This window comes from Phocoena sinus, chromosome 8 (genome assembly GCF_008692025.1).
Source record: "Phocoena sinus isolate mPhoSin1 chromosome 8, mPhoSin1.pri, whole genome shotgun sequence".
In the NCBI taxonomy this organism is placed as follows: Eukaryota; Metazoa; Chordata; class Mammalia; order Artiodactyla; family Phocoenidae; genus Phocoena; species Phocoena sinus.
In genome coordinates, this window is record NC_045770.1 from 61868964 (window position 1) to 61895204 (window position 26241).

The 26241-nt window shown below is 36.7% G+C and overlaps 1 protein-coding gene across 2 annotated transcripts; it reads right to left on the reverse strand.

Moving 5' to 3' along the window:
- Window positions 1-1840: 1840 nt before the first annotated feature.
- Window positions 1841-25616, reverse strand: ZNF214 (zinc finger protein 214). Of its 2 annotated transcripts, none has more exons than XM_032641970.1 (5): window positions 25479-25616; window positions 24913-24971; window positions 24188-24276; window positions 11600-11761; window positions 1841-7739 (listed from the first exon to the last, which is right to left on the reverse strand). In XM_032641970.1, exons 2-5 carry the CDS (start codon window positions 24927-24929, stop codon window positions 6049-6051), a joined length of 1959 nt encoding a protein of 652 aa, XP_032497861.1. In that variant the 5' UTR covers window positions 24930-24971; window positions 25479-25616; the 3' UTR covers window positions 1841-6048. The 2 variants fall into 2 exon arrangements, with proteins under 2 accessions (XP_032497861.1, XP_032497862.1); XM_032641971.1 differs by lacking the exon at window positions 25479-25616 and adding an exon at window positions 25340-25459.
- Window positions 25617-26241: the final 625 nt, after the last annotated feature.

Below are 26241 nucleotides of genomic sequence, written 5' to 3' on the forward strand. Positions count from 1 at the left end.
TGTGCTCCGCGGCAGGAGGGGCCACAGCAGTGAGAGGCCCGCATACTGCAAAAAAAAAAAAAAAAAAAAAAAAAAGAAACAATATACATACCTTAATTTTTAAATACTTTATTGCTAAAAAATGCTAACCATCATCTGACAATGCAGGGTTGCCACAAACCTTCAATTCGTAAAAAACAAACAAACAAAAAACCTCATCATTTGTGAAGCACAGTTAAGTGAGGTATGCCTGTATGCATGTCATAGAGGAAACCAAGTAATTGGACAGGAGATAGAAGGGTTGAGGGAAGAAAAGGAAGAGGCTATTAGAAGATTAAACTTCCAGGAATAACGGAATTTTCCTTTGTGTCTTCATGGTACGAAATGGTAACATCTCAGTGGTTTTGATTTCTGAATGAAAATGTGTAACTTTTTGGAATTAAAAAAAAGTCAATCAATATTCTGCATCAGCTTCTATCTGTTTGGCTCTTTGATCCTAAAATAATTCCTTCATGTTCACTATTTAGTGGATAACACAAAAGTGGGAGAGAAGGCTGACATGAGGACTACCTGCACAGTGACTTGCTTGATGCTGTTTTAAAGTTTTATTCCTTGTCAATTGCATTATGAATATAAAAAGAGTACTAGTTTAAAGAGGAAGGGAATTTTTCAATCAGGTTTCTCTTCCTGTGACTCAGTTTTCATATAAAAGCAACTGGAAGGCTTCCCTGGTGGCGCAGTAGTTGAGAATCTGCCTGCCAATGCAGGAAACATGGGTTCGATCCCTGGTCTGGGAGGATCCCACGTGCCACAGAGGAACTAAGCCCATGTGCCACAACTACTGAGCCTATGCTCTTAGAGCCCATGCTCTGCAGCAAGAGAAGCCACCGCAATGAGAAGCTCACATGCAGCAGTGAAGACCCAACACAGCCAAAAAATAAAGAAAAAAAAAAGCAACTGGGAATACTACTTCTGTATGGGGCACGTGTAAAAATTTTAATGGCCACAACAGTGAGAGGCCCACGTACCGCAAAAAAAAAAAAAAGGAAACTGAGAACTTCCCTGGTGGCATAGTGGATGAGACTCTGTGCTCCCAGTGCTGGGGGCCTGGGTTCGATCCCTGGTCAGGGAACTAGATCCCACATGCATGCCGCAACTAAGAGTTCACATGCCACAACTAAGAAGCCCGCCTGCCACAACTAAGACCCAGCGCAACCAAATAAATAATTAAAAAAAAAAGAAAAGGAAACTGCCTCCTACTACCAAAACTCATTGACACCACCTCGTTGTCTTGTCTACTATATGGCCTCATGACCTCCATTCTTGCTCCTCTTCCCCTCACTCTACAAAATATCCAGTCTCTGGATATCCAGTCACTGTTGTTGAAGTCTTTTCCAAATGACATACTGTTGTTGCTTTGTTTTAAGATTCTTTAATGTCTCTCCATGACCATGAGAAATTTTTTAGTTTGGCACAAGAAGTCCTTCATGACCTGGCCATCCTCTAACCTCACCTTTCGCTTTTATACTTTATAATCCAACAATGTCAAGTACTTAACTTTGACATTGTTGTCAGGTACTTTGACATTACTTGTAGCTGGCTGTATACATCATGTAATTTCATTATTCCATTTCTTTGCACAAATTATACCTTCTGCCTCCTATCTTTTAGCCCAATAACTGAATATAGAAAATCATTATAAAAATTAACTAAAATAATTGAAAACTTCATACATAAGTACATTTATGGCAGTTCAATTCATGATATAAAAATTAAAACAGTCTAAATACCCGATAATATAGTGATAAGTATTATGGTACAGCCACACAATGGAATGTCATGTAATCATTAACATTTTAAATAAGTTGTATGTAAAATTTTATTTTTTTTAAATGACACCAATAAAAATATAAAAAATACAGAAAAGCATGAAGAACATAAAGATAACCAAAGATCCTCTCAAAGAAACCCACTAATAACATTTTTGTATACATCCAATGTTTTCCCCATGGAAATATCTGTATAAATATAAATAGAATCTTACCCCATATAGAGTTCTGTATCTTGTACTTTTAACACCATAAGTATATTTTTATTATAACATTCTTGGAAAATATAAGTTTTAATGACTGCATAAGATTACATCATGTAGATGAACCATAATTTATATGACCTTTCCCCTATTTAGGGGGGAGGGCAGCATAGAAATATTATAATAAATATCTTAAACATTTATCTGTGTACATGTTCTAATTTGGTTCAGAATGCTTAGCCCAGACCCACCACTTTCTGGAGAAACCTATTTGAACATCAGCCCTTACAACCATGTTATATGCCTTATCACTTCATCCCTGGGCATGTCTGAGAGCACCAGAGTGAACATCTGATACAAAGCAGGCCAATCCAAAGGCTTACCGGTAGCCTATAGTTTGGCCTGGTCTCAGACTTGTCAGGAGGTAGTAGTTATAAGTTGAGCCAATCATCTTCCCCTACTCAGAAATCTAAACAGAGACCCAGAAGTTACAAGTTAGTGATGGGCAATAAAATTGAAAAAAATATATTCAAGGACGTGGTGCCAATTATAAGCATGCACAGAGTGAGTAAACAGGAGGTCAGTCTGTAGAGAAGAGAGGAATAACCAAAGAGAAACAAAAGTTCTTGAAAGAGTAGCCTCCTTGTCTAATAATGGCTTTCTACGGCAAATTCTCATACTGAAGCTTCTGTCCTAGTGTTTTCTTTTTCTTTTTTGGTGAGATTTTAAAACATAATGTTATATAACTCAATTTTTATATGAAATAACTTAAGTGGATCTCTGTTCTTTGCAAATAGAACTGCCCTAATAACACAACAATGTAAAGCAATTATACTCCATTAAAGATGTTAAAAAAAAAAAAATGAAGTACCCCAAGAGAGTGTAACTCTATTTCCACAGGATATACACTAGATATGAAATCACTGTAGGACAAAGAATAATAACAATTTTAAGGCTTATAATTGGCCAAATAGCTTTACCGAAGCATGTCAATTTACCCTCAACATAAGTAGTGTATAAGTATCAATCATTCTGTACTCTCACTAAAAATAGCTATTACAATTTTTGTTAATGGTATTTTCATTGCTTTAATCTGTTGACGTCCTTTGCCATTTTTTAAAGTTGGTGTCCATCTCTTGTATTAACTTATAAAAGTTCATAACTATCCTAATCAGGGCAAATATTTTCCCTGTTGTCTTGACTTCCATATGTTCTTAACCTATAGTTTAAATTTTTTTAATGTGGTCAAATTCCTAGGTAGTTTTTCTGAGTTCTTCCATTTCATCAAACTCTCAAAAAATGCATGTGTGTTTTCAACCATGGAAAAACCCACTTTGGTGAATTTTAAACATTTTATGTTTAAAATGGTAGAACCTCCTCTAAAAGAAAACAAAGAGAGAAAGAAATCTTGTGCTAATCTTGAATGTGAATCAGAAAAGATGGATGGGGTTAACTTGTGGCTTTGTTTTTGATGAACCAGTCTTCATGAAACCATATGGAGGTTCATGGAACACAGCTTGAAAACCTGTGCTTTAATCAATATATATTAGATCAGTATATATGATATAGGTCATGAGACGAAAGCCTAATTTTATTTTTCATGAAAGAGTTAATTTTCTCAGCACCATTTACTGAATAGTCCTTCTATACATAAATCTTTTATCATATGTAAAGTATTTAAGCATATCTACTTAATGTTTTATATATATATATATGTAAACCATATACTGGTTTATTTTTAAGCTATTTAGTAATAACTGAGCATTCTGAACATTTTTTCAAATGTACAATCAAGTTCTCAGTATTTTAACTTCAATATATCATTTATTATATGTTAGGGCAATCTCATTAATCTTTCTTATAATTATCTTTGCTCTTCTCCAATATCTATTTTTCTTAAAAGACTTTAGAATACTTTTTTCAATTTCACATCTCATTGGGATTTTGATGAGATTGGAAATAAATCTATAAATTAAGAACATCCGCTCTATACAAGTCCCTTTATTTTCAATTAAATGTTTTGTTTTTCATTATTTTCATTCTACATTTTTGCTATTTGTTCCTTTTAAAGAAATTTTAGTATTTCAAACCCTTTTTTGCACCCATTGTATTTTTCTGATTATTACAAGAATTTAGGAAACTTGGTTTTTATATTATTACCCACCTTAATGGGTTTAATCAGTTCATTTAAAATTAACCTTTAAAAGTATATTGTAGGCATGCTTTTGTTTGCCTAATAAACATTTGCCTATTCTTTTATATCAATAAATCAATATTGAGCAATCAATCAATCAATTGAAAATTGGTCAATTGACCAGTATCATTTTGCTTTAATCTTTTCTGTTGTAATAGCATATAAGTAAAATTTTAATTCAATCAAGGGTTTTCAAAACTTTTTAAGGGGAGATTTAACCTATTTTGATAAATTTGATTTCCTCTCATCTTGATCCATGTTCTCCAATTTTTTAGATCATCTTCATGTTGTTTTTGTTTTCTGTCTTTTGCTATAGGCACTGAATATTCTTTGCTTTTATCTTCTCTGTTTTGAAAGAAGTATGTTTTTAGTTATTTTAGTTTCAATTTCTAACTTTGTAAAAAAATATTTAGACCTTTATTTCTAGAGTTGTTAAAGTCAAGAAGAAAATGTTATGAATCCATGCTATTTAAGGTCAGAGATGTAGCACACTTTCTTTTGCTGTCCTTCCCTCATTTGGTAGCCAAATTTAGCAAATAAAAACACAGGGTGCTGTTAAGTTTGAATTTATATGAAAAAATAATTTGTTAGTATAAGTTCCATGCAATATTTGGGACATACTTAATACTAAAAAATTATCATTGTATGTCTGAAAATCATACCTACCTGGGTGTCCTGGATTTTATCTGATAACCCTACTTTCCCATCCAGACTTTAACATATAATGCTTTTATACTCAACATTTGTATATTAAATATTTTCTTGTACAACTATTTAATATTTTTGAAGTTTTGTAAACAAATTAACAATTATTCAAGACTTAACTGCATGTTTAACTGATTTTAGTGTTTGTTACCAGTTCTTTTACACTATGACTTCCACATTCTTGAGCTCTCTTTAAGAAAGGTACATATTTGATATGTTTTCTGTTTTCTTGCTTATCTAATTTGTTACCTACAAACGTAAAAGACAATTTAGTTGATAAGATAAACTATGGGCGATAACATTTTTCAGCCTCACAATTCTGAAGGTGTTATTCTGTTGTCTTTTGACAGTTACTCTTGCAGAGGTCTTTATCCACTTTCCCTCTTTGGTTTTTTTAGACAAGCAGAATTTTTCCACACCTCCTAGTGTCTGAACCTATGAATAAATGTGGAAAACTGGGAAGGGGAATGGGTGAGAGTGTATCATGGTAACCTCACAGTGCAGCACCCCTGCAACAAAAGGCTGGTTCTTGAGTCTTCTGGGTGACAGAAATAACATCTCTAAGATACCCTATCTTGGATAAGGGTCATACATTGCTTTCCGAATTTACTGGCCCTTTAGTTAATTCTTCAACATTTGAGAACTTGTTGTCTACCAGTTTGAGTTTCAAGTTTTGTGTGTTTTCGTTTTTTTTCTGTAGCTTCTTAGGGACTTTACAGGTGAGTCAAGATGCTATTTCATTTATAGCTAGCCAATTTCAATTCAAACCAAAATATAAGAAAATGTTTTGAAGTCAGTGAAAATATAAAATTGAACATACAGTATGACTTCATGCACATGAAAATGCACAGGAAAAAAGGCTTAGAATGAAACAGGATGAAAAGTTTTCTTCTTGACTCTTCTATATATTTTATAATGACTATGCATAATATTTATTGTAGAAAAAGAAAATACATTTTAATTTAAAATATCCTCCTAAGGATCTCCTCTTGAGGCAAACGATTTTTAGTAGGAATTAGGGGAAACAATAAATGTTGCTTGCGATTATTTGCGTTATTTATAGAATTTTCTTCCCAGCAGCATTTACTGGGCTTAAGGTGAAGCTTTGATTAAAGCTGTTATAACTAAATGAACAGAATTATAAGGTTTTTCTTCTGCGATTACTGTGAAGACGTGAATTCTGATCGAACCCCTTATAATACTCATGGCATTTATGAATCTTTTCTCCCATGTGGACTCTTTGATGAATTCGAAGAGCTGAGCTATGGCTGAAACCCTTACCACACTTAGCACATTGATAAGGCTTCTCTCCTGTGTGGACCCTCTGATGAATGTGAAGATTTGAGCTGTGACTAAAGCCCTTTCCACAATCATCACATTTATAGGGTTTTTCTCCCGTATGGACTCTCTGATGAATGAGAAGATGAGAACGCTGACTGAAGCCCTTCCCACACTGTTCACATTTATAGGGTTTCTCTCCAGTATGTACTCTTTGGTGAGTGTGAAGTTTGGAACTCTTGCTGAAGCCCTTCCCACATTCATGACAAGTATAGGGCTTCTCCCCTGTGTGGACCCTCTGATGAATGCGAAGATCTGAGCTGTGACTGAAGTCCTTCCCACAGTCGTCACATTTGTAAGGCTTCTCTCCTGTATGCACCCTCTGATGGATTTGAAGATTTGAGCGCTGGGTAAAGCCCTTACCACAGTCATCACATTTATAGGACTTTTCTCCTGTGTGGACTAACTGATGAATTCGAAGATTTGAACTCTGACTGAAGCCCTTACCACACTCATCACACTTATACGGTTTTTCTCCTGTGTGGACTCTCTGATGAACATGAAGTACTGAACTCCGACTAAAACTCTTACCACACTGATCACACTTAAACGGCTTCTCTCCTATGTGAAGTCTCTGGTGAATGTGAAGTAATGAATTTCTACCGAGGTCCTTATCACACTGCAGTCTACAGAGTTTCTCTTCTGTGTGGACTCTCTGATGACAGTGAAGACTGGAGATCTGACTGAAGCTCTTACTACACACATTACATATATAAGGTACCTCCCCTGGGTGGACTCTCTGATGAAAGTGAACACCGAAGCTCTGACTAAAATTACTGGCACCTTCATTACATCTGTACAGCTTCTTACCTATGTGGATTCTTGGATGTCTGTATAGGTCTGATCTCTGAGGGAAGCATGCTGTGCTGATGGAGCATGGACACAACTTTTCTCCAAGTTGATTTCTCTTGTGAACACACTGTGAGTTCCAATAATAACTTTCTTTACATTTATTATATCCACAGTATTTCTCTTCCACAGAGCCTTTCAGCAGGTCATTTTGGCATATCTCCCCAATGTACTCTGGAAGGGCTTCCTCTCCTGGGATATAAGAATACGGACCTATGAGCTTCTGTTCTCTTTCCACAGAGAGATTTTTCCTGGATATGACAACATGGTATCTGCGTCCTTGAAAACCACGTGAATCACTCACATAGATTTCTCTACCATTGTCTTCAGTGTGTTTTGTTTCTAAGGACTGACAAGGTATAAACTTCGTATATTTTAAGTTCCTGGGAATTTTACCTTCAAAAGTCAGTTCATAGTTCCCAAACCCTGGTACTTGTGTGAAGAGTATTAACCATTCTTGAGAGTGAGAAAGGTGTTGCTGCTTTAGGTCTTTGGAATCTATACCTTGAACCATTTCCACATAGTTCTGATTATCATATATCTGAGTGCTGGCATTCCTCCAGCCTTGCCAGCAGGAAAGATGTTCATGTTCAAAACATCTGAATCTTTCTTCTTGGAGTCTGTAGCTCTCTTTCCAGTCTCCTAGAAAAATAAGCAGACAACCCAGTGGTAAGACGAAAGCTGTGCTTAAAAATTTCCAAGTATCTCAATCAACAAGCTCCAGAATTACAGGAATATATGTGTGGGTGCAAGTGGGAAAGAAGTGTTATGACTTAGGCTGCTCCATATTTGGGTGTGGAATTCATTTGTTTTTTCATTCATAGATGTATTCGTTCATTCAACAAACATATCTTGAGCATCTACTACATACCAGGTACTGTTAGAAATAAAAGAGAAAGGCTGACTGGTTTAATGGAAATAGTCTTAAAGACTGAGATTTAATTAGCTTACTCTATTTGGGACATTATTATAAGAAATAAAATATTGTTTCTGTTTTTCTGTTCTAAAATAGTATAGTAGATTGTGGGGAAAAAATCTCTACTTTATCTACATCTTTGGGTGTTCCCCTTACACAGTGACTCTAGGCTTGGCTATATAATTTGCTTTGGCCACTGGGACAAAAGTGAGACAAGCAGAGATTCGCAAAGTGCTTGTGCATTGGGGCTTGGCCTCTCTTGCTGGTTTTGAAAGTCCTGTGATCACCACCATGTAAATGAGCCTGGGCTGGCCTCCTTGAAGAGAGACATGTGGTCAATATATGCCTGTTATAACACTGATACTGACCAACTGCCATTCAGGCTGTCCAGCTTCATCTTAGACCATCCAGCCCCAATCAAGTCACTCAATGATAGAAGATCCATCTAACCAACTAGAATCATGAAAAATAACACAGTTTGTTTTAAGTCACTAAGTTTGGGGTAGTTTGTTATACAGCAAAAGCTAACTTACAAATAGAACATGAAGAGAGAACAAATTGAGGACTGCACAAAATTATGGGCAGAAATCTGTGCTTTAAGTGTAATCCAGAAAATAAATAAGAATCACAAATACCTATTAATTACATAGCCAAAATGTTTTGGAAGATATCTTGCTTTCTTTACCTTCTATTTCTCATGTGATTTAAGAACCATTTTTGAGAATGGTTCTTCTACCTCAATATAGCACCCTAATAACCAAAATACTCAACAAAACTGGTCCCAGCCAGATGGCTTCACAGGTGAATTCTATCATTTAGAGAAGAGCTAACACCTATCCTTCTCAAACTCTTCCAAAATATAGCAGAGGGAGGAACACTCCCAAATTCATTCTACAAGGCCACCATCACCTTGATACCAAAACCAGACAAGGATGTCACAAAGAAAGAAAACTACAGGCCAATATCACTGATGAACATAGATGCAAAAGTCCTCAACAAAATACTAGCAAACAGAATCCAACAGCACATTAAAAGGACCATACACCATGATCAAGTGGGGTTTATTCCAGGAATGCAAGGATTCTTCAATATACGCAAATCAATCAATGTGATACATCATATTAACAAACTGAAGGAGAAAAACCATATGATCATCTCAATAGATGCAGAGAAAGCTTTTGACAAAAGCTTTATGATAAAAACCCTGCAGAAAGTAGGCATAGAGGGAACTTTCCTCAACATAATAAAGGCCATATATGACAAGCCCACAGCCAACATCGTCCTCAATGGTAAAAAAACTGAAAGCATTTCCACTAAGATCAGGAACAAGACAAGGTTGCCCACTCTCACCACTATTATTCAATATAGTTTTGGAAGTTTTAGCCACAGCAATCAGAGAAGAAAAGGAAATAAAAGGAATCCAAATCACAAAAGAAGAAGTAAAGCTGTCACTGTTTGCAGATGACATGATACTATACATAGAGAATCCTAAAAATGCTACCAGAAAACTACTAGAGCTAATCAATGAATTTGGTAAAGTTGCAGGATACAAAATTAATGCACAGAAATCTCTTGCATTCCTATACACTAATGATGAAAAATCTGAAAGTGAAATCAAGAAAACACTCCCATCTACCACTGCAACAAAAATAATAAAATATCTAGGAATAAACCTACCTAAGAAGACAAAAGACCTGTATGCAGAAAATCATAAGACACTGATGAAAGAAATTAAAGATGATACAAATAGATGGAGAGATATACCATGTTCTTGGATTGGACGAGTCAACATTGTGAAAATGAATCTACTACCCAAAGCAATCTACAGATTCAATGCAATCCCTATCAAACTACCAATGGCATTTTTCACAGAACTAGAACAAAAAGTTTCACAATTTGTATGGAAACACAAAAGACCCTGAATAGCCAAAGCAATCTTGAGAATGAAAAATGGAGCTGGAGGAATCAGGCTTCCTGACTTCAGACTATACTACAAAGCTACAGTAATCAAGACAGTATGGTACTGGCACAAAAACAGAAAGATAGATCAATGGAACAGGATAGAAAGCCCAGAGATAAACCCACGCACATATGGTCACCTTATCTTTGATAAAGGAGGCAGGAATATACAGTGGAGAAAGGACAGCCTCTTCAATAAGTGGTGCTGGGAAAACTGGACAGCTACATGTAAAAGTATGAGATTAGATCACTCCCTAACACCATACACAAAAATAAGCTCAAAATGGATTAAAGACCTAAATGTAAGGCCAGAAACTATCAAACTCTTAGAGGAAAACATAGGCAGAACGCTCCATGACACAAATCACAGCAAGATCCTTTTTGACCCACCTCTTAGAGAAATGGAAATAAAAACAAAAATAAACAAATGGAACCTAATGAAACTTCAAAGCTTTTGCACAGCAAAGGAAACCATAAGACAAAAAGACAACCCTCAGAATGGGAGAAAATATTTGCAAATGAAGCAACTGACAAAGGATTAATCTGTAAATTTTACAAGCAGCTCATGCAGCTCAATAACAAAAAAACAAACAACCTAATCCAAAAATGGGCAGAAGACCTAAACAGACATTTCTCCAAAGAAGATATACAGACTGCCAACAAACACATGAAAGAATGCTCAACATCATTAATCATTAGAGAAATGCAAACCAAAACTACAATGTGATATCATCTCACACCAGTCAGAATGGCCATCATCAAAAAATCTAGAAACAATAAATGCTGGAGAGGGTGTGGAGAAAAGGGAACACTCCTGCACTGCTGGTGAGAATGTGAATTGGTACAGCCACTATGGAGAACAGTATGGAGGTTCCTTAAAAAACTACAGAGAACTACCATATGACCCAGGAATCCCACTACTGGGCATATACCCTGAGAAAACCATAATTCAAAATGTTCCAATACCAAAATGTTCATTGCAGCTCTATTTACAATAGCCCGGAGATGGAGACAACCTAAGTGTCCATCATCGAATGAATGGATAAAGAAGATGTGGCACATATATACAATGGATATTACTCAGCCATAAAAAGAAACAAAATTGAGCTATTTATAAGGAGGTGGATAGACCTAGAGTCTGTCATACAGAGTGAAGTAAGTCAGAAAGAGAAAGACAAATACCGTATGCTAACACATATATATGGAATTTAAGAAAAAAAAAATGTCATGAAGAACCTAGGGGTAAGACGGGAATAAAGACACAGACCTACTGGAAAATGGACTTGAGGATATGGGGAGGGGGAAGGGTAAGCTGTGACAAAGCGAGAGAGAGGCATGGACATATATACACTACCAAACGTAAGGTAGATAGCTAGTGGGAAGCAGCCACATAGCACAGGGATATCAGCTTGGTGCTTTGTGACCACCTGGAGGGGTGGGATAGGGAGGGAGATGCAAGAGGGAAGAGATATGGGAACATATGTATATGTATAACTGATTCACTTTGCTATAAAGCAGGAACTAACACACCGTTGTAAAGCAATTATACCCCAATAAAGATGTTGAAAAAAAAAAAACTGGTCCCAGAATAAACTAACCTTATTCCCTAAGAGTTGGGATAATTTACCTACTGACATGACATTTGTGTAGTTCTCCCACATGACCTCTCTGTAGAGCTTTTTTTGAGAAGAATCCAAGAATTTCCACTCCTCCCAAGTAAAATTAACAGTCACATCTTCAAATGTTATGGCCATCTGGTCGAAGATCAGGCTTTCCAGGAAGAAGAAATCTAAGTGAGAAGATGGACAAAGAAAAAGACATTCAGCAGGTAACATAAGTGGTAAACCAAAAAGAAAAAGAAATAACTCCAATAATGAAGAAAAACAAGAAAGGTAAGAGGAGACATAATAAGAGGTCAAGTACTTAAATAATGTATCCAATCACTGAACACCATCACCATCATAAGAAACATTTATATAGCATTTGTCTGCTAACCACTGAGCCAAGTAAGTACTCTTCACGTATATTTCAAGAAATCCTCACAGCAATCCTGTGTTGTAGATACTATTATTATCCTCATTTTACACATTAGTAATAATGGTTGAAAAAGATTAATTCCCAAGATCATGGACCTGGAGGTACTGCAGCTAGGACCCAGGTCTACATACTCTGGACCAGAACTATTTGCCAACTGTAACAATATTGCTTCATGTTGCTTGTATTATTGCTTCACGGCTGATCACTTTAGACTGTTTACTTCCCACTGTGAGATGAGGAATTAGATTACCACCCGCAGCGTTAGCACTAATTTTCTGGTTAAATCAATAAGCAGTACTTATATAATTCTGAATATGATTATATACCATTTTTTGTGGGGGGGAATTACCTGTTTAATTTTTATTTAATAAATTTACTGTCCTCAATTTTTTGATTTTTCAAAAGGCTTTATATAATCTATTTTATCAAGTGTCTCATCCCCTCACCCACCCCTTTTATTTTGGAAAAGTCCATCATCCTGCTCCAGTCAGGGCCGGCTAATCGTTAGTGCTCCATTTCAAGATCATATGACTCTTCTTCTTTTGTGATTTACACCATTAATTGGGAGGCACATAACAACATGAGTTCAATCAAGCCTGTGAATGTTAAGCCTATGGCCATCGAAGAAAGCAAAGGTGAGAAACAGGCGAGGTTTTCTTCAAAGGAGAATGTCCAAAAACGGTTACTAGGAAAGATTCCCAAGAATCATTTGAATCACTGTATACCTTAAGTCTTTATTACTATCCCTCATAAGTGGCTGGGTGGAGAATTCGAGAGTGAAAAGAATTTTTCTCGGAACTGCTTCACTGTTTATAAGCTTTTAGCGTTGCTAAGACTGATTTAAAGAACAAACAAACTGTAACTCCTTTGTGGGCAACTTTTTCTTTCCTCTCTGGAAATATTTTAGGGTCTTCTTTTGTGGCTGGCCCTCTGCCCCAAATGGTGTATGGATTTGAGCCTCTCCAAAGTTCACAGGGCTCATCAGTTCCTTTCTTGTCTGTATTACCCTGCTGAGTATTCTAGGATGTAACACCTTCAGCCCTATGTGGCTCTTACCACTATTCCTACTGTTGCCATCCAGGATTTTGTTGAAATTTCTCATTTGCTGATGGCTCTTCGGCTTCATCATTTTAAGTTCATAAATTTCTTGGTTTTTTACGATATCTATGTAGTTTTAGAAAGTAGAAGAGATAAATGCATGTATTCTAACTGTCTAAAAATATTTTAGTAGAAAGAATAAATCAAGTTGGTTATGTGACAAATTCATTTTTCTTTGATGACACATTCTCAATTGTAAAGTTCAATTTAAAATGTTCAGTAAATGTTAAGATTTAGGAATTTATTTTAAAAAATATACTAGAGATTAAGAGCCTCATTTTTTTTTTTTACTGAAAGTTCATAAAAATTATAACAATGCTGAAGTAATATAAGTAAAAATTAAGTCTACCCTCCCCAAATAATTTAAGAAATAACCACTATAGTTTTCACTGTGTCCTTATGGACCTTTTTTCATACATACATACCCCACTAATGTTTTTTTCATAACACAGACATGATAATTCTGCAGTCTGCTTTTTTTTACATAATATGTAGTATACAACTTCCCGTTTCAGTACATATAGGCCTGTGTTATTCGTGGTGATTTTAAAATATGTCCAGAAATTATTTGATACCTTTCCCTTCAAAAGGTGGAGCCTAATTCCCCACCTCTTGAATGTGGCCTGGGTTAGGGACTTACTTGTGATGAACAGGAAAAAAAAGAAGGGGAAGCAATGGTGTGCAGCTTTCAAGACTAGCTCATAAAAGGCACTGCAGCTTCCTCCATGCTTTTTTTCTTGGATCAGTCACTCTAGGAGAAGCTACCTAACACACTGTATGAATAGTTAGGCAGCCCTGTAGAGAGGCCCATGTGGTGAGGAACTGAGGCCTTCTGTCCTCAGTAAGAAATGAGGCATCTGCCAACAGCCATGTGAGTGAACCATCAAGAAGTGGATCCTCCAGCCCCAGTGAAGGCTTCCAATGAACTGTAGTCCTGCTGACAGCTTGACTGCAACCTCGTGTGAAACCCTGAGCCAGAACCACACTGCTATACTGTTCCCAGATTCCTGACCCTTAGAAACTGAGGTAATAAATGTTTGTTGTTTTAAGCTGCTACATATAATTTATTATGCAGAAATAGATGGTTGATGTATTGTTGTAAAAGTTGCATAGCATTTCATGTTATGATGTTCCAAAATTTAACTGTTCCCATACTGATGAAGATTATTTCCAGTTTTCTGGCTATCATAATACAGCAGTGAACAACTCTCTTAAATACATCATTGAACACTCGTAGTATTTCTAGAAGATACATTTCCAGAATTAGAACCACCAGGCATGTTCGTTTCAGTTTACTAAAAAACACTGTAAAACTTTGAAAATATTTATTTTTTTAAATTTGTTTAAAATATTCTCCCCCACTAGAAAGTTAAAAGCGGAATACCTACATTCAAAATTAGTAAGTACAAGTCTATAGAGGAAAAAAATTATAGAAAGCATAAATTAAGATGGCAAGTAAAATTAGTAATAGACAAAAGGATACTAAAACAGTTTTAAAATATAGAGGCATATTGCTTAGAAGACACTCCAAACTACTGAATTCTAGAAGATTAAAAATGAAAAGACAGGCTAATCTATAACAGAAAAATATAGACAAAAATAAAGTAGGGGCTTCCCTAGTGGCGCAGTGGTTGGGAGTCCGCCTGCCAATTCAGGGTACGCGGGTTCGTTCCCCAGTCCAGGAAGATCCCACATGCCGCGGAGCGGCTGGGCCCATGGGCCATGGCCGCTGAGCCTGCGCGTCCGGAGCCTGTTGCTCCGCAACGGGAGAGGCCGCAGCAGTGAGAGGCCCGCGTACCGGAAAATAAATAAATAAATAAATAAATAAAGTAGGTTTTGCAATATTAATATTACATAAGGTAAAATCAAAGGAAAAAGTATTACCCGAGATTAACAGAGTAATTTTATGAGAAATGAAATTATTGCTCTTGGTGTACCACCCACCAGAATTAAGATTTTGTCAGAATTGCTCCGAGACTGTATATCAGAGGGTGGGGGGGGGGGTGAGAGAAGATGGGGACCATATGATAGCAAAAATAACAGTAATTATAGTAAATGTGAATAGCTTAATCTCACAGATTAAAAGACACAGATTTGTAGGTTAAAAAAATGAGAGTCAACATGTGGTTTAGAAGAGACACTAAAAAGAAAAAAAACATGGGAATAAAAGGATGGAACAACATATTCCACACAAATATGAACCAAAAGAAAGCTGTAATAACAAACTTAACTTCAGCTGAGATAAAATTTATGGCAAAAAGTTTGTAACTATGTGTGGTGATGGATGTTAACTAGACATATTGTGGTGATCATTTTACAATATATACAAATATAGAATCACGTTGTATACCTGAAACTAATATGCCAGTTATATCCCAATAAAAAATTTATGGCAAAAATATAAGGGACAAAAAACACAGTTTTTTTTCTGTATTAATAAATAGTAAGACCAAAAAATATCCATTATAATTAAACTACACCCATAAATAGAATTTCAAAATGTATTAAGTAACAACTATCGTAAGTTCAAGGAGATATAATATATACACCATTGATTGTAATTATAGATATTAATACACTCCTCTCAGAAAATGATAGATCAAGCAAAACCAAAGAACTCAACAATATAAAGACTAAACAGTACAATTAATACTCGAGTTATTTTTTCTGTGTTGAATTCTATACTCCCAAAACACTAAATACACATTATTTTCATGAACCCACAATACTGTTACAAGACTGACCATGTAGTGGTCTATAAAAGAAATCTCAATAAATTCTAAATTATCAACATAATGCAGAATACATTCTCTAGATACAAGGTAATAAAATTAGGAACTATTAACAATGGAATTTAAAAATCCACACTTCTGGAACCCAAGTAACATATTAAATAGCCCTTAAATTTTAAAGGAAAATATAATGATAATTAAGAAAATTTGAATTGAATAATAATAATTACACATCAAAATTTTCAAGACCCAGATAAATAAGTACTAAAAGGAAATAAGAATGGCTACATATAATCAACCTAAGCATTCAACTCAGAAACTCAGAAAATAAAAACCCTCCCCCTCTAAAAAAAAAAGAGCAAACTTCAAAAAAGAAGGATAAAGCTGAAGGTCAAAGGGGCAATAAACAAATAGATGATGTGGAAATGCATAAGGCCAAAAGATGCTCTTAAAAATTTAATGTCAAAAAAAAAATTTAATAAGTCAGATCTCTGCAAGTCTAATTTTTTTTTTGAAAAGATGATTATAAACAAAATACTGGACAAAATGAGGAAATAACCACAGGCATAAGACTTAAAATAATACAAGAGCATTATGAACTATATGCAAATACACTTGAACATCTATATAAAAGGACAAATTCCTAGTACACAATGCCAATGTAAAATGCCAAAATAGATTTTAAGAGTAATATAAAATTACATACCAGTAAGTATTAAAGAAAACTGAAACGGCAGCCAAGATTCTTTCTCCCTCCCCCAAAATCAAAGGCCCAAAGAGTTTTACAGTTGAGTTCTCGCAAATGTTCAATTAACAGTTAATTACTATTATAATCAAATTGTTTTAGAAAATAGAAAGTGAAAATTACTAGCTCATTATATGGCCAGTGTAATATTGATTACAAGACCTGATAAGAACAATACAAAAGAAAACTATAGGCCCATTTTTAAGTTTGATAGATATGTAAAAAATCCTAAATAGATATTAGCTAACTGAATTCAGATATGTATGAAAAAATGATAAAGCATAATTTATAACAGGAATGGAGGACAGTTCAACATGAGAAAATTAATCAACATAATTCACTATACTAATAGACTACAGAAGAAAACCACAATTATCTCAACTGATGCAGAAAAATTGTGTGATAAAGATCATAATGTTCACCGCCTATAAAGGTCTTACAAAAACTTTTAGCCAACTAGAAATAAAAAGAAACTACCTAAATTGGTAAAGGTTATATACTGATACTAAGAATCTACATCAAACATTAAGCTTAATGGAGAAATTTTATACGTATTTCCTTTACGATGGTAACAAGATAAGAATGCCCACCATCACCACTGCTTTCAAAATAGTACTAAGGGTTCTGACAAATACTATAAGAAAAGAAAAAGAAATAAGAAGCTAAGGATTAGAAGAAAAAACATAAAATGTCATTATTTGCATATGTTATGGCAATCTACCTAGAAAAACAAGAGTATGTGGATAAACCATAAACTGATGGAAAAGCTCAGCAAAATTACCAGACACAATAAAGCAAAAGCATCACGGTATCAGCAATCAACTACCAGAAAACAAGATATTCACAACAGCAAAAAAAAAAAACCAAAAAAACAACTATCTTATAAAAAGATAGTTTTATCTTTGAAGACGACTTCCAAATTCCAGTAAAGTAGAAAAAAGATTATCTGAATAAAGGGAGAAGCATGCCTCCATGTTCTCGGATGAGATGACTCAAATTCAGTATACCTCCAGTCAAATTTCTAGCTGGATTTTTTGAGGAACACGATATACTTTTTTTCCCTAAAATTTATAGGGAGGGAAAAGAAGTCCATAAAGACTTAAGTAAACCAAGCAGGAAGACTTGTTCTACTAGATACTGACATACCACCAAACTACAGTAGTAAAATCAGAACAAATAGACCAGTAGAACAGAATTGAGGACTCAGAGCCTAAGCAATGTACTTGTTTATATATGAAAACTTATTAACAATAAAGATGGCATTAAAAATCAAAGAAGAATGGATTATTTACACTAGATGGTGGTGTGAAACTGATTAACTATATGAGAAAAAATAAAGCTGGATTCCAATTTGATATCATATACAATGGGGCACTAGATGGATTAAACACTTAAATGTTAAAGGGAAAGTTATAGAGTTAGTAAAAGAAAATGTTAGGATTGAAAAACATTTACCATTGTTAAATGAATCCAAGGGCCAGTTCTTTGGGGGGAAAATATTAACAATAAAATAGATCAATCCCTGACTAGCTAGAAAAGAAAAGAAAAAGGGGTGGGCACAAAGAGAAAAAAGTTAGAAATGAGATTAGTGAAAAAGCAACAGATAAAAATTTAATTGAGCATTAGGTGGGCACTTTCCACCATTCTTTAGAACATAAATCTGAATGGGAAATGTATTTTTTCCTAGAAAACCATTTGATATAGCCCCAAGAAAAGGGAAAAATTCTGAACAGATCAGATATTTTGAAAGAAACTGGTCAAGTTATCAAAGAAATATGACCTTCACAATAACAACCCAAAAGTTTCCTTAAATGAATTCTTTCAGATTTGCAAAGAACAGATTATGTGATTCTATTAAACTATTCCAAGGCATATAAAAGAGTTATCAAAAATTTTAAGAAACTCAGGAAAACACTGAGACAGCAAAATCAGAAAACTACAGATCTATATTACTAATGAATATTGACATAAACTTCAGAAATAAAGTAAAATATAAGGCCAATAAAATGCAGCAACACCTGTGTTTATAATCTACTGCCACACAACTAGTTACTTCAAAACTGAGTGGCTTAAAACAATAATTATTATCTTTCATGGTTTCTCTGGGTCAGAAATTCACAGGTAGCTTGGCTGGGCAGTTCTGGTTTGGATGAGGTGATGTTGAGCTGTCAGCTAGTGCTGTATAAAACTATACATATAAATAAAAAGAAGATTCACTTTATACAAATTTAAGTTATATAAACAAAGAAGTCCTTAAAAGTAAAAGGCAAGTGATAACCTAAAGAAATATTTACAGCATATAACAAATGGCTTCCATATTTTACATACTGAGTACATTCCATCAAATGGAAACAAAAAATTCAGTAGGAAAAAGGTAATTTGAGTCAATTTATCAAAGAAGTAATGCAAATGACCAATAAATATATGTTGAAAGTGGTCAATCTCCACTTTATTTATCTCCCTGATTATCCTTTCATATTATGTCAATATTCATATTGACATAATACAGTCAACAGTAACACAATCATAGTAGGGGACTTTAACACCACACTTTCACCAATGGACAGATCATCCAAAATGAAAATAAATAAGGAAACACAAGCTTTAAATGATACATTAAACAAGATGGACTTAATTGATATTTATAGGACATTCCATCCAAAAACAACAGAATACACATTCTTCTCAAGTGCTCATGGAACATTCTCCAGGACAGATCATATCTTGGGTCACAAATCAAGCCTTGGTAAATTTAAGAAAATTGAAATTGTATCAAGTATCTTTTCCGACCACAACACTATGAGACTAGATACCAATTACAGGAAAAAACCTGTAAGAAATACAAACACATGGAGGCTAAACAACACACTACTTAATAACCAAGAGATCACTGAAGAAATCAAAGGGGAAATCAAAAAATACCTAGAAACAAATGACAATGAAAACACAATGACCCAAAACCTATGGGATGCTGCAAAAGCAGTTCTAAGAGGGAAGTTTATAGCTATACAAGCCTACCTTAGGAAACACGAAACATCTCAAATAAACAATCTAATCTTACACCTAAAGCAATTAGAGAAAGAAGAACAAAAAAACCCCAAAGTTAGCAGAAGGAAAGAAATCATAAAGATCAGATCAGAAATAAATGAAAAAGAAATGAAGGAAATGATAGCAAGATCAATAAAACTAAAAGCTGGTTCCTTGAGAAGATAAACAAAATTGATAAACCATTAGCCAGACGTATCAAGAAGAAGAGGGAGAAGACTCATAAATAGAATTAGAAATGAAAAAAGAGAAGTAACAACTGACACTGCAGAAATAGAAAGGATCATGAGAGATTACTACAAGCAACTATATGCCAATAAAATGGAAACCTGAAAGAAATGGACAAATTCTTAGAAATGCACAACCTTCCAAGACTGAACCAGGAAGAAATAGAAAATATGAACAGACCAATCACAAGCACTGAAATTGAAACTGTGATTAAAAATCTTCCAACAAAAAAAAGTCGAGGACCAGGTGGCTTCACAGGCGAATTCTATCTAACATTAGAGAAGAGCTAACACCTATCCTTCTCAAACTCTTCCAAAATATAGCAGAGGGAGGAACACTCCCAAACTCATTCTACGAGGCCACCATCACTCTGATACCAAAACCAGAGAAAGATGTCACAAAGAAAGAAAACTACGGGCCAATATCACTGAGGAACATAGATGCAAAACTCCTCAACAAAATACTAGCAAACAGAATCCAACAGCACATTAAAAGGATCATACACCATGATCAAGTGGGGTTTATCCCAGGAATGCAAGGATTCTTCAATATACGCAAATCAATCAATGTGATACACCGTATTAACAAACTGAAGGAGAAAAACCATATGATCATCTCAATAGATGCAGAGAAAGCTTTTGACGAAATTCAACCCCCATTTATGATAAAAACCCTGCAGAAAGTAGGCATAGAGGGAACTTTCCTCAACATAATAAAGGCCATATATGACAAACCCACAGCCAATATCATTCTCAATGGTGAAAAACTGAAAGCATTTCCACTAAGATCAGGAACAAGACAAGGTTGCCCACTCTCACCACTATTATTCAACATAGTTTTGGAAGTTTTAGCCACAGCAATTAGAGAAGAAAAAGAAATAAAAGGAATCCAAATCACAAAAGAAGAAGTAAAGCTGTCACTGTTTGCAGATGACATGATACTATACATAGAGAATCCTAAAGATGCTACCAGAAAACTACTAGAGCTAATCAATGAATTTGGTAAAGTAGCAGGATACAAAATTGATGCACAGAAATCTCTTGCATTCCTATACACTAATGAAAAATCTGAAAGTGAAATTAAGAAAACACTCCCATTTACCATTGCAACAAAAAGATAAAATATCTAGGAATAAACCTACCTAAGGAGACAAAAGACCTGTATGCAGAAAATCATAAGACACTGATGAAAGAAATTAAAGATGATACAAATAGAAGGAGAGATATACCATGTTCTTGGATTGGAAGAATCAACACTGTGAAAATGACTCTACTACCCAAAGCAATCTACAGATTCAATGCAATCCCTATCAAACTACCAATGGCATTTTTCACAGAACTAGAACAAAAAACTTCACAATTTGTATGGAGTCACAAAAGACCCCGAATAGCCAAAGCAATCTTGAGAAAGAAAGACGGAGCTGGAGGAATCAGGCTCCCTGACTTCAGACTATACTACAAAGCTACAGTAATCAAGACAGTATGGTACTGGCACAGAAACAGAAGTACAGATCAATGGAACAAGATAGAAAGCCCAGAGATAAACCCAAGCACATATGGTCACCTTATCTTTGATAAAGGAAGCAAGAATATACAGTGGAGAAAAGATAGTCTCTTCAATAAGTGGTGCTGGGAAAACTGGACAGAATGAAATTAGAATGAAATTAGAACACTCCCTAACACCATACACAAAAATAAAGTCAAAATGGATTAAAGACATAAATGTAAGGCCAGACACCATCAAACTCTTAGAGGAAAACATAGGCAGAACACTCTGTGACATAAATCACAGCAAGATCCTTTTTGACCCACCTCCTACAGAAATGGAAATAAAAACAAAAATAAACAAATGGGACCTAATGAAACTTCAAAGCTTTTGCACAGCAAAGGAAACCATAAACAAGACGAAAAGACAACCCTCAGAATGGGAGAAAATATTTGCAAATGAAGCAACTGACAAAGGATTAATCTCCAAAACATAAAAGAAACTCATGCAGCTCAATATCAAAAAAACAAACAGGGCTTCCCTGGTGGCACAGTGGTTAAGAATCCATCTGTCAATGCAGGAGACACGGGTTCGAGCCCTGGTCTGGGAAGATGCCACATGTCGCAGAGCAACTAAGCCTGTGTGCCACAACTACTGAGCCTGTGATCTAGAGCCCGTGAGCCACAACTACTGAAGCCCAGGCACCTAGAGCCCCTGCTCCACAAGAAGAGAAGCCACCAGAATGAGAAGCTCACGCACCGCAACAAAGAGTAGCCCCGGCTCACCGCAACTAGAGAAAGCCCAGGCGCAGCAACGAAGACCTAGCACAGCCAAAAGTAAACAAATTTTAAAAATTAAAAAAAAAACAACCCAATCCATAAATTGGCAGAAGACCTAAATAGACATTTCTCCAAAGAAGATATACAGATTGCCAACAGACACATGAACGAATGCTCAACATCATTAATCATTAGAGAAATGTAAATCAAAACTACAATGAGATATCATCTCACACCGGTCAGAACGGCCATCATCAAAAAATATACAAACAATAAATGCTGGAGAGGGTATGGAGAAAAGGGAACCCTCTTGCACTGTTGTTGGGAATGTAAATTGATACAGCCACTATGGAGAACAGTATGGAGGTTCCTTAAAAAACTAAAAATAGAAATACCATATGACCCAGCAATCCCACTACTGGGCATATACCCTGAGAAAATCATAATTCTAAAAGAGTCATATACCAAAATATTCATTGCAGCTCTATTTACAGTAGCCAGGACATGGCAGCAACCTAAGTGTCCATCAACAGATGAATGGATAAAGAAGATGTGGCATATATATATACAATGGAATATTACTCAGCCATAAAAAGGATGAAACTGAGTTATTTGTAGTGATGTGGATGGACCTAGAGACTGTCATACAGAGTGAAGTAAGTCAGAAAGAGAAAAAGAAATACCGTATGCTAACATATATATATGGAATCTAAAAAAAAAGAAAAGAAAATGGTCAGAAGAACCTAGGGGCAAGACTGGAATAAATATGCAGACGTACTAGAGAATGGATTTGGGGATACTGGGAGGGGGAAGGGTAAGCTGGGACAAAGAGAGTGGCATGGACATATATACACTACCAAACGTAAAATAGCTAGTGGGAAGCAGCCGCATAGCACAGGGAGATCAGCTCAGTGCTTTGTGACCACCTAGAGGGGTGGGATAGGGAGGGTGGGGTGGAGGGAGATGCAAGAGGGAAAAGATATGGGGACATATGTATATGTATAACTGATTCACTTTGTTGTAAAGCAGAAACTGATACACCATTGTAAAGCAATTATACTCTAATAAAGATGTTAAAAAAATACTCATGCTATCCAAACATACTTGGAAAAATGTCCATATGTTAAATGAAAAAATTAGACATATAACAGCCATTCATACATTCAACAAATATTCATTGAGTGCTCACTATATGCCAGGCATAGTTCTATATACTAGGAACATTCCCTGCCCTCATGGAGCCTATCTGTAATGATTCAAATTTTTTTATATATACTCATCTCTTTATATATGTATCTTAAATTTATGTTTGCATATTTGTACATATGTGTATGTGTATGTATGCATACATACTAGTATTTGTACGGATTAGTGAGTATGTATGTATTTTAAGTATTAAATAAAAGGCTCTAAGTATTGATAAATACATCAAAATGTCAATAATGGCTGTGTCTGGTTGATGTGCCGTGGACTCTGAGTGGTACACAAGAATAAGTAACCAGTTAAACATTAACTGGCCCTCCAGAGTATGGCCTTACCTTACACATTCATACTTACGTCTCTACTGCAACTAGCCCGGTTTCCTTATTTGTCCCCTTATATTCTGCCTGAGACTAAATGATGGTCTTCCTGTCTGGAATGATATCTTCCAATTCATAGTAATTATTCAACTCTGAGTTCCTGTTCCTGTCTTTTACTTAAAAGTGCCACTCATTCCAGCACTGTTTAATGTATGATAACTTTAGAAATTCTTATTAACCTCATGTGGTTTGTTTCCCCAAGGTTAAGGAAAGACATTTTTGTATTTATTCATCTCGGGTCATCAAAAACAGTATGAATTATATAGTAGGCTTGAATGACTGGCTGACTGAATGAGTAATTGCTGGGAAAAGACACTGGGCAGGAGGTAGGGGCTTGCTGCATAGGAGGCTTGAAAGCTTCCCAGGCAAAGAGGAATATGTTCTATTCAGTCTGGTCCATCCATCCCCGTGGCCACCTCCACTACTCCTGCTATCCATGGAGAAGCCGGGGGCATTTTATACATGAGAAAAGACAATCCAACTCACCTGGGATCAGACTGTGAGGGAAATAGTGACCATTCCTTCCTCCTTTGTGCTCCTTTTTGGGGGAAGCGTGGAGTGTTGAGAAGGCTGAGCTGAGGGAGAAGAAAGGTGGAATGAACGACTGGGCATCACTTGAAATTCCCAAACTCACTACAATCCCCACGTACTAACTGAGTGTTAACCCCCAAATCTCCCAGACAGAGGTTAGAAAGAGCCCAAGAACATTTCTGTTCCCTTTCAAGCACCCGAAAGGAGAGCTGTACGAACTGGCACTCAGGACCTTATTTCTGACCATCTAAGAAAAGTACAATTCTAGTTTGGGCATGAAAACAGAATTTGATCTCACAGTTTAGTCCCTCCAGGAATGAAGATGCTTTCTATGTAATTTAACCTCTCTGAGCCTCAAAAATTTCCTAGTTTATTATTAACATGTACAATTTTTTAAAAAGATTGGAAAAACAGCAGCACACTTAAATAGTTCTTTCTAAAAGTATATTTTAAAAGTTTTGTTCAATCAGTTAAGTAGAAAGGTAAATTCCATCACCCTCTCCTACTTCTTACAACATAAATACTGGATTTACTATTAGATCAGAGTACAGAGTCTTAGCAAAAGATCCCAGATCTAGGGCCCCCAGGACATAATCATAGTCTCAACTCTATCACCAACCACTTGTAGAACTTCGAAAAAGACCAAACTTCTAGACCTCGTAGGGCCTCACTTTCCTCACCTGTAAAATGGGGGCATGAGTCTTTGCCACCCTGGTCCTCCGTTGCTGATTACAGGTCCCTGGGGAAAATGATAAACAGTTAAGAGCCCTCTTTCCCTAGAGAGAAAAATGCTTCATGGTGTCCCAGGTGCAGGGCAGGTTTGGGCTCCCCGTACGCACCAAGGGCCGCCAGAGTTTGTACATCTGAAGCTCCGGATTCAGACGTACAAACGGTTCTCGCGGAGCTGGATCCCGGCGGCATCGGCTGCTGTAGCGGAAACACGCGCGGCCTCCGTTCCGCATCCAGGCCTCCGTTCCCCATCCAGACCTCCGCCCCAGCACCTCCCGGCCCCGAGCACCCCGGCCCCAGGACCCAAGCTGCCTCTGCCTCCTCTCTCCTTCCCCTTCTTCAGTTTAAACGTGGGGAGGGCGGCTGTGAAGAACCCACCTACACTGGTGTCCGAGATTTCTAAGCCGGAGCGGCTTCTCGGCCCCCGGCCCTCCCTCTTCTGCCTCTCTTCCTGCCACAGCTCGCCCCACCCTTGTCCGCTTCTGGCTCGGTGCTCCCGAGAGTCCGCGTCACTTACGGAGCCTCTGGAGAGGGATGGGGACCGGCCCAAATACACCGTCTAAATAAACAATGGCCGCAGCCCTGCTAGACCAAAACCGAAGCCCCAGGCCTCGGAGTAGACACTTGGAGCGTTCCCATGGAGACGGGAGGAGGCGGGGCGGGAAAGGAAAACGCCGGAGAACGTGGCTCCTGATTGGCCAGAAAGAACGAGGTGCGACCTGGCCTTAAAGCGTCAGCGTTCCGGGGTGAGAGGACCGTGTACTATGGCCCTCTGAACCGAGGATGGGGCTGAGCCCCCCAAGATACTAACGTTAACGGGACGGTTCTAGGTGTTTTTAGGGCCCCTGGGAAGGGGGGTCAGGGCTGGGGATTCGGGGAAACAGTCACCCTGGGGGGCGAGGGGTGGTAACGCCTGCTGTCTCGCGCACTCGGCGGAATGGGCAACCCACTAGCTCTGGCTGTAGCGTCGTCTCTAAATTCGAGTCACACAGCCGCGAAGAGGGCTTTTCAAATTTCGTTTTATGGGGGCCCGCTTCTCTCCTGCTAACTCGCTGGTCGGGTGGGGCTTTCCTCCCTGATCTCTTCCTGCCAAGACCTAGGCTTCTCTGCTACCATCATTTTCTCTCACCTGGATTATTGTAATAGACTATTAACTGGTCCCTCGCTTCTTCTATTGCTACTCCAATCCCCTTCATGAGGATCCTGGATGATCAAAACATAATTGTGATTATTCACTTTGCTCAAAACCCTTTCTTGGCTCCCTCGCTTATTCCTAAGTG

What these genes read in the sequence shown, in the direction of transcription:
- ZNF214 (XM_032641970.1), bottom strand. An exon ending in CCCTCACAGTCTGATCCCAG is followed by an intron (nt 11,762 to 24,187) that starts GTGAGTTGGATT and finishes CTTCTCACTTAG; the next exon opens with ATTTCTTCTTCCTGGAAAGC. An exon ending in CACAAATGTCATGTCAGTAG is followed by an intron (nt 7,740 to 11,599) that starts GTAAATTATCCC and finishes TTATTTTTCTAG; the next exon opens with GAGACTGGAAAGAGAGCTAC.